An 8,798-nucleotide genomic window follows, 5' to 3' on the forward strand; every position below is an offset into this window, starting at 1 on the left:
TTTTGTTGTCTTTTTAATAAAACAATAATTTAATGTCTCTGAATGATCTTCATTTATAGGGTTTTCTTGGCAAGTACAAAGCTATTCTCTGAATAAATTAATAGAGACGAATCAATGATTGGTTTGTCTAATATTGTTTAAAGGCATTTATATTTATCACAGTAGCTTTGAGAATTAAAAAAAGCCATTCAATGTCCATTTACTGATTATGTTCATCTGATGCAAATATTATCCTGGGTGCTAACGCTGCATGAGTTTTAAATCAGTTGACCTAATTTAATTAATTAATTGCCATTAATCTAATTACAGTTTTAGTTAATTGAGACCTAATTTTAACTGATTTAATTATGTTTATCATCCAGCTAAAGATACACTACAAGTCAAAAGTTAAGATTTTTAATGTTGTTTAAAGAATTTTCTTCTGCTCACCAAGCCTGCATTTATTTGATCCAAATTACAGCATAAGCAGCAATATTGTGAAATATTTTTTACTATTTAAAATCAAATTTATTTCAATCATCTGAGATCTTTATTTCTGAGGATTGTATGATAAAAATGTTATAAAAAAAACTTTTGTAAAATTATATATTATACTATTCAAAATCTTGGAGTCAGTATAATTTTTTAGGAAAGAAATTATAGAAATTATTACTTTTATTTTGCAAGGATGATTTAAATTGATCAAAAGTGATGAATACATTTATAATGTTACAAAAGATTTCTACTTCAGATAAATGTTGCTCGTCTGACCTTTTTATTCATCAAAGGACCCTGAAAAAATTCTACTCAGTTGTTTTTGAACATAATATTATTAATAATAATAAAAATACTAAATGTTTTTTTGAGCGGCAAATCAGAATATTAGAATGATTTCTGAAGGATCATGTGACTGAAGTAATGATGCTAAAAATTCAGCTTTGAAATCACAGGAATAAATTACATTTTAAAATATATATTTAAATAGAAAACCGTTATTTTAAATAGTAAACATTTCTAAATTTTACAGTTTTTGCTGTACTTTGGATTATATAAATGCAGGCTTAGTGAGCAGAAGAGACTTCTTTGAAAAAAACAAAAAACAAAAAAACACTGAAAGTCTTACAGTTCAAAAACTTTTGACTGGTAGTGTAAGTCAAAAAAAAAAAAGAGTCATTGTCAATAGTGAATAGTGTAGTAATGTACAAAGCACAGTGCACACAGAAGCCTCTTTCAAACCAAGCAGTTTTCTCTTGGTCAACAAGACGAATTTATGCAATAAAGCAAAATCTGCACAATGAAATTTTCACCTCTTCCACAAAACTCCCAACTGTACAGCTTCGGACTGAAACATCTAGATTCCGACCATAACGTTTTGCAGAGCGACCTTTCGGGTGAATAGAACATAATTATCACTCATTCACAGCAATATCAAACACTGCCTTTCAATGCAGTACCACATACCCTCAAACCGCTTGCACACCAATAGCTAGGTTTCTATCACCCCAAGCATTGCATCAGACATGAGTGATTGAAGTGCCAGATTTCGAATAAAAATCTCTTAATTTCAAAAGTTTGTACCCCCACTTGAAGTCTTTTTTGACTTGTGTGAAAAAGGGTTAATGCAAATAATAGAAGATGGAAACATATATGCTGAATAAATTCTTCAATACACATCAGTAAAGTCTTGAGACTTTGCGCTATGTGATGGCAAAACCTGACTAACCAGTGGATTAATCACAGTTCCTGAAATGTTGTTATAGTCTTTCTGAAATGCCCAAGCAAAGTGTGTCAAAGTATTTCTCTATCTTTGTATTTGCCTCTTACACAACTGTGTTTCCAAACCGCCAAAAGCAAAGACCGCATTTACTGTATTTCGTCTGCTTGTTCTGAGGCACAAATAATTTATTATGTGTGACCCTGGACCACAAAACCAGTCTTAAGTAGCAGGGGTATATTTGTAGCAATAGCCAAAAATATATTGTATGGGTCAAAACTATCGATTCATTAGGATATCATTAAAGGTCCCATATTGTACACATTTCTGGAGGTTTATTTTAGTTGTTGATGTCCTTAAGAATATATATTTGCGGTATAAGTGCCAAAATCCATCTCAATATATTTTTACAGCTCCTTTTTTAGGAGCTCTGTCAAAAACAGGTAGATTTTGGTCCATCTAATTAATATTCATGAGCCTCTCTTCTGATTGACCTGTTGTTTTCTGAGTGACGCACAGCCAGGCCAATCACAGGTAACTACGGTCATGTATCGTTGTAGCCGAACCCAGAGCCATAGAGAGAGCCTAGCCTGCTGATACTCAACAGGATATTACAGAATGATCATTAATGTTTTTTCTTTTTCAAACACCGAATGCAGTAAGCTACATAACTGTTGCTTTAGTAAAGCCCCTTTCACAATGCACGCTGATTCTGGAAAATTACGGGAACGAGCGCTGTGTGAACAAAAGCCAGAACCATAAAGGCAGTGTTGTAGTGATGATGCACGTTATCATGCATGGGTTTGACAAAAGGAGGGTGGTACGGTGATTGGTGCTCAGGGTGGTGACTGAAGGCGGTGACTAAGTAGATCGGACGTCACATCGTTACGGAAGTAACAGCGGCTCGTGAAAATGAACAGCTACTTTAAGCAGGCTGTGTGCAGTTTACTGTGGATTGACTGTTTTGAAACTCATATGGTAGTTACATAGCCCCTAGACCTCAGTTATCATGAAAAAAGCCAGGAAATTTCGATTTTGACAATATGGGACCTTTAAGATATGAAGTAAATATCATGTTATCATTCAGATCATGTATAAAGCTCAGTCTTAAAAACATTGACCCTTATGACTGGTTTAGTGGTCCAGGGTCACATATATGAAAATTGCTATATTTAGCGGCTTCTCCTACTTTTCTTAGTGACATGCAGCAGTGGTGAAATGGCAGATTTGTTCTCTCTGACTCACCGGATGGAAACGGTGCTAATTTGCAAATGTTATTCCAATATTCCAAAGTTAAATGAGCAAATTTGGATGGAAACCTGGCTAATTAAACAAGCAATGCAAAGTATACCACATCAACCCAAACCATTCAATGGGTTTGCCTCATAAGCCTTATTCTCATTATAAGTGCAAAACTCACATACATGGCACCACACCTAAAAAGACAAAGCCTTTCAGTGTGCTGGCCACAGCTGCTGCCCCCATTAATCCCCATTCATCCCACGGTGCCTGGTAAGATACGTATAGAGTTCCATGTAGCGTGCCTTAGCCATGCTCTGGCGTGTATAGACCTGCTGTATTCCTGCTCTCAGGTCATCCCAGATCTGGTCCAGCCCAATCTGTTTGAGCCCGTGGGTGTTCTGGCCCCTGTTGGATGACATTGTCTCTGTGCCGGTCTGCTCGCGTCAGATAAATCCTCTCTTCACCCAGTTCTGCTCCAGAACGCTGCTGCTTCACATGTAGTCCACCATGCTGGAGCGCATTCAGACAGGATCAGTTCAGGGATGAGTACCGCTACACTTCACAGATGGTGCTGCGAGCTGATCTAGGGTTACAGCAGAGTCCAAACACTTCAGCACGGTATCTGGGAGAGCAAATAAAGCAGGTTTGAAATCAAATAACCACACTTACTGTCTATTTAAAAGGGTGCAATATAAAAATAACCATTGAATGGAGTTATGTGACAATGTATTATTAGCAGCTTTTACAGGTGTTAAATAGGGCAGAACTAGCAATTATCGTGTATGAAAACAAAAGCAAGAGTATTTTTATGTGAGACATATTTATAGAGGTACACGACTAGAGAGAAAAGGGACCAAAAAAGTACATCCATAATACACAGGGTTTGATCTGATTATCCATGAGCAAGGATACAAAAATGCAGAAGTACAATCTGTAGTTTTCACAAAAGGCCTGAAGCTGTTAAAAGTCTGCCGGATGACGTAAACTGACAATAGCTGACAAAGATATCTTGGTGTAGGAAGATAGGTAACATGGAAATATAATAGACTGTTCGTTTACTATTGATGCTGAGAAACTGTAACAACAAAAGGTGGTTGAAAATCCATGACCTTACCCTTTCAGAGAAAAAGCAAACCTAATAGGAGACTCATTGGAAACCAAGCATCATTCCAGAGCTCATGTGAAGTGACAAGCGTTGGGTCACTGTTATATTTAGCTGCGTGTCTGACTGCTGCGTGTTGTGCAGAGGATATGAATCTTGCCGGTCATTGTTTACATGTTGTGACGTTTGAGATGCCACATGTCAGAAGCAAGAATGACAGAGGGCTAATGCATCAAAACATGTGACCAGCGGGATTGGGTTTAGCTTGGTTATTAATAGCATTTCCCACATCGTTCTTTCTAAGGCTTCTTGTTTACAGACAGCTGTTTCTATAGTCAGAAGAGTCAGCTCTATTGACCAATAGTGTATATATGGGGCTATTCCACAGAACCGGTACAAACTCCTGTCCCACAACCAAAAACAACAGTGCGGAATGTCTTGCACTGTAGCCACTGGAACTTCAAAACATTTCAGCAGCAGGTCCTCAGTGAGCTCCTTTGTCTTAGCCATGACTGTCCACAAAACAAGCAGAGAGCTTCTGTTTTTCACCGGTTGAGTTGATTAAAACAGCTGTTCCCAATGAATCAGGGTAATTAGGATGCTTTAGAACAGTTTGGACTATTTGGAATGGTATAGAACTTTGGATTTTCCCAAAGACTGTGACAGTTTGCAAAGGGTATGAATAATTTTGGACATGCCACTTTTTGTCAAATGTAAATAAAAGCTGAGAAATATTTTTTTCCACAATGATGCTTCTTGTACATCGTCTTATTATCTTTTGGGAGAAGTCTATTGGCTGAGACTGGTTTTAACTACACCCCTAAATTTATGATCAGGAAATATTCCTGCATCCCTCTCTCTTATTGCTACAAGGTAAAAGTAGATAGGCCTTATCATTTTGAGGTAAAAGCATTCAAACGTCTGAAAAATCTGTGTGTAACTTCAAAAACCTCACGACTAAACACCTTTTTTTCTCCAATTAAGCACTTTTTAGGTACTTATTCCATAACATTTAGTTTTAATATGCTGATATCTTTGAGCTAGGTTCAAAAGTATCTAAAATTGTCACTACTAAAACAGTCATGACTGAAACATGTCATCATTGTTTCTGTAGTGTCAAAAGGAAACACACAGTCCTTTATTTGGGAGAAATAAACACAATTTTAGAACAGTCACACATTTTTTTGGTATTTTAGTAGGTTTTAGTTCAAATTCGCTACTAAAGCATTACTGTCACGACCAAAAATGTGCAGTCACTACCGAAACATGGGATGTGTTGTCAAAAATAAAGTATGCTGAATTATCAACTAAGATATTATGATAGTTTTTGGTTCAATGTATATTCAAACTAATGAATCATTAACTTTAAAAACAGTATGATCAACTTTTTGGCTTTCACATAGAAAAATTGGATTCAAAATACAACGAAACTCATAAATTACATCTGAAATAGTTAAAAATTGAACTGTTAATGATTTACCTCTTGAAAAGTTAATACAACGCTAAATAAAATATATTCATAAATGTAGATGGAAGCAAAATCTTAATAGGTCAATATAACCCTTCGAATTAAATTATCATTACTGTGTTTTGGCAGTGACAAATTTGAGAAGACAAAAATATTCTAAATCTTTCTGAAAATAAAATGTGAGAATTAACTGTACAATTACTAGAAATGTGTATTAAGTCAAGAAAAGCAGTGTCCCACAACTGACCCAGCCCTAGTATATCACTGACCCAGTCAGTGAGAGGTTTTACAGCAGGGGAAATAAACAAGATGGACTGGCGTCACACCGTCAGGATCAGCCCAGCTTATGGTGACACATATAAGAGATGTGGGCGGTTGAACAGGACAATGACTTTTAATGCTCCCTTGCTCCTCTACACACATATAATAACACAGCTTTACGATATGTAGTGTGTATAAGCTTATCTTTCAGCCTCTGTAAGTGGGACAGCTCTTACCGGCAGTATTAGTCATTCCTTACCCATAACATTTCAGTACTTTTAAGGTAGCGTATCAAACATGAAACTCAAGTGCTTTGCCCGATCCTTGTGGGAAAACGGTTTGAGCCTGGACACATTTAGTCTTATTAGTTCAGCCAAAGCAAAGGCTAGACTTTCTGACCCACATTCATCAGTGGGCTATTTCCATGAAATCAAACACGTGATCTGTAGTGTAGGGTGTCGAAATTTGAACAATTAGTCAGTCAGAGCGACTTTTCAAGTCATTTAAGGAGAACTAAAGAAGATATTTTGAAAAATGTTACAAACAAATAATATTTTATGAGAAAAAGAAAGCTTCTTTTAAATTCCACAGAAGAAAAAATAAACTCATGAGACATGAGGGTGAGTAAACAATGACAGAATTTGCATTTTTGCCCTTTAAGTGCTCATGAATTGTGGGTTGGATCAAGCACATACTATGACTGATTCAAAACAAAACTTACTGAATCCATCTGCCTGAGAAAGACATTAGACACTGAATACTTTTCTTGATGTGTAAGCTTATTCATCAACATTGTAATTATTTCTTTTTGACTACAAAATACACAAATCTACATGACTACCATGACATTTTAACAGTCCTGGATGTAAAACAACTCATGTACTACATCTACTGAGCTTTTTTGACATCTGAGTACTCCTTTGACAATATTAGCATGACTCATAAACCATCCTCTTGGAAAATCTTTCTAATTTCAGAAGGAAAAAAAATACCATGCTCTGGAATGTGAGTTTCAGGAAACTTTAAAACAAAAACAACTCTATCTGTAAAGAAAACTACTGAGCTTCCTACCTAGTAGACAGCATTTTGGCCCAACAATGTTGTCTAGGTAGGCATCTGAGACAGCAGAATTCATGTAAATGTGTGTAAATGACTGTTCACTCTTCAGTCGGCCTCAGCTTTAGGTCTACCATCACAGACTTGACTCGGAAGAACATGTCAACATCTTAAATATACAACGTGCGTTCATTTCATGCCTATTCAGGGCACTATTTTTTCTAAACACTATCAATACATTAGCAATGCTAGGTAGCAGCTAGCTAGCTTCAGGTACCCTGGTAAACTAACGCTGAGGACAACTATTAAGACATGTTAAAGCCAAATAAACAACTGACAATAAAATAGAACCTTAAACATAAAACAAACATTTCCTAACAACCTACAGCGCTAATACGGCGAGGATTGTGAGATATTGACGTAAAATGGCCACCTATTTATTAAGTCGTTTGTAATAGCACAAAACGTTTGTCTTTTTCTCGATAAATTGATTCATATCTCCGTCTAGTTACATATCCTGGCAAACAAGGGTTGTTGACAGGCATATAAAGATATTCTGTCTTACCTGTGTCCGTTTCCCGTCGAGCTGTATGTGTTTGAGGCCCAATGCTGTGTATGACTGAAGATGATTGGGAATTCCGTATTAGAGCGAGTGAAGCGTCATACGCCACAGCTCAGAGAAATACAGCGACCTCCATTGTTCACAGAGAGATACAGAGACCGCAAGTGTCCATAACCTCAAACTGTACAACCAAAAATGATCTATTATCACATTTGTAAATGTATTTCTTTGTTATTTATTTCTAAACACATCGACTACATCGATAGCTGCCAATTTACTTCTTTCGTGAGAGATTTTTGTGTCTCGTATTGTTTGGCTCTTGTGAAACTCTTTTTTTAGGGTACAATGAATTGACTATAAAGTCAATACAGACTTCTCAAGCCCCCGGTACACCCAGTAGTTTAATGTCCTCATTTTTACATAATCATTTAATGCATATTGTTAAAATATAGTAGTTGTTCACAATATTTAGTGTTCACCCACTTTTTACAAAATAAAAGCATTTGGATAGTCTACTCTACAGTATACATAATAATGCCCTATTAGTACCTTTAAGTGCTATTAAGTGTCTACAAATGTTTTATGCTGCATATGCACTAACAGGCAAAAGTATTTGAACAGTATGATTTTAATGTTTTTTTATTTTTAAATAAGTCTTCTGTTCACCAAGCCTGCATTTATTTGATCCAATGTACAGCAAAACCAGTCAAATTCTGAAATACTTTTACTATTTAACAGAACTGCTTTCTATTTGAATATATTTTAAAATGTAATTTATTCCTGTGATTTCAAAACTGAATTTTTAGCATCATTACTCCAGTCACATGATCCTTCAGAAATCATTCTAATATTCTGCTTTGCTGCTCAAAAAATATGTATTATGTTGAAAACTGCTGAGTAGAATTTTTTTTCAGGTTTCTTTGATGAATAGAAAGTTCAGAAGAACAGCATTTATCTGAAATAGAATTCTTGTGTAACATTACAAATGTCTTTGGACCAAGTTAAGGCATTCTTGCTAAATAAAAAGATTCATTTCTATAATTCCCTATGTTTCTTGAACAGCAAATCAGCATATTAGAATGATTTCTGGAGGATCATGTTACGCTAAAAGCTGGAGCAACTTGTAATGGAGCCATTTGATGCAAAATAAATCAGCTTTGATCACATGAATAAATTACATTTTAAAATATGTTTAAATAGAAAGCAGTTATTTCAAATAGTAAAAATATTTTGCAATATTACTGCTTTGCTGTATTTTGGAACAAACAAATGAAGGTTTGGTGAACAGAAAACCATACTGTTCAGAAACTTTTGATTGGTAGTGTATCTAATAGTTATGAAATATCTACAATGTTTATTTATTCATTGTAATATACAGACATTTTAACAAAAAAAGTTTTGAAAAGAAAAAGCT

The 8,798-nt window shown here is 35.4% G+C and overlaps 1 protein-coding gene across 1 annotated transcript in view; it reads right to left on the reverse strand.

The window, feature by feature from the left end:
- Nucleotides 1-7,463, reverse strand: part of cul1b (cullin 1b) — a 27,777-nt gene extending 20,314 nt beyond the window's left edge. The window contains exons 1-2 of the mRNA XM_073830357.1: nt 7,388-7,463; nt 3,215-3,557 (exon numbers count right to left, since the gene is read on the reverse strand). Coding sequence (XP_073686458.1) covers nt 3,215-3,354 — 140 coding nt within the window. The 5' untranslated portion in view covers nt 3,355-3,557; nt 7,388-7,463. The remainder of the gene's footprint in view (nt 1-3,214; nt 3,558-7,387) is intronic.
- Between the last annotated feature and the right edge of the window lie 1,335 nt (nt 7,464-8,798).

This window comes from Garra rufa, chromosome 24 (genome assembly GCF_049309525.1).
Source record: "Garra rufa chromosome 24, GarRuf1.0, whole genome shotgun sequence".
Taxonomy (NCBI): Eukaryota; Metazoa; Chordata; class Actinopteri; order Cypriniformes; family Cyprinidae; genus Garra; species Garra rufa.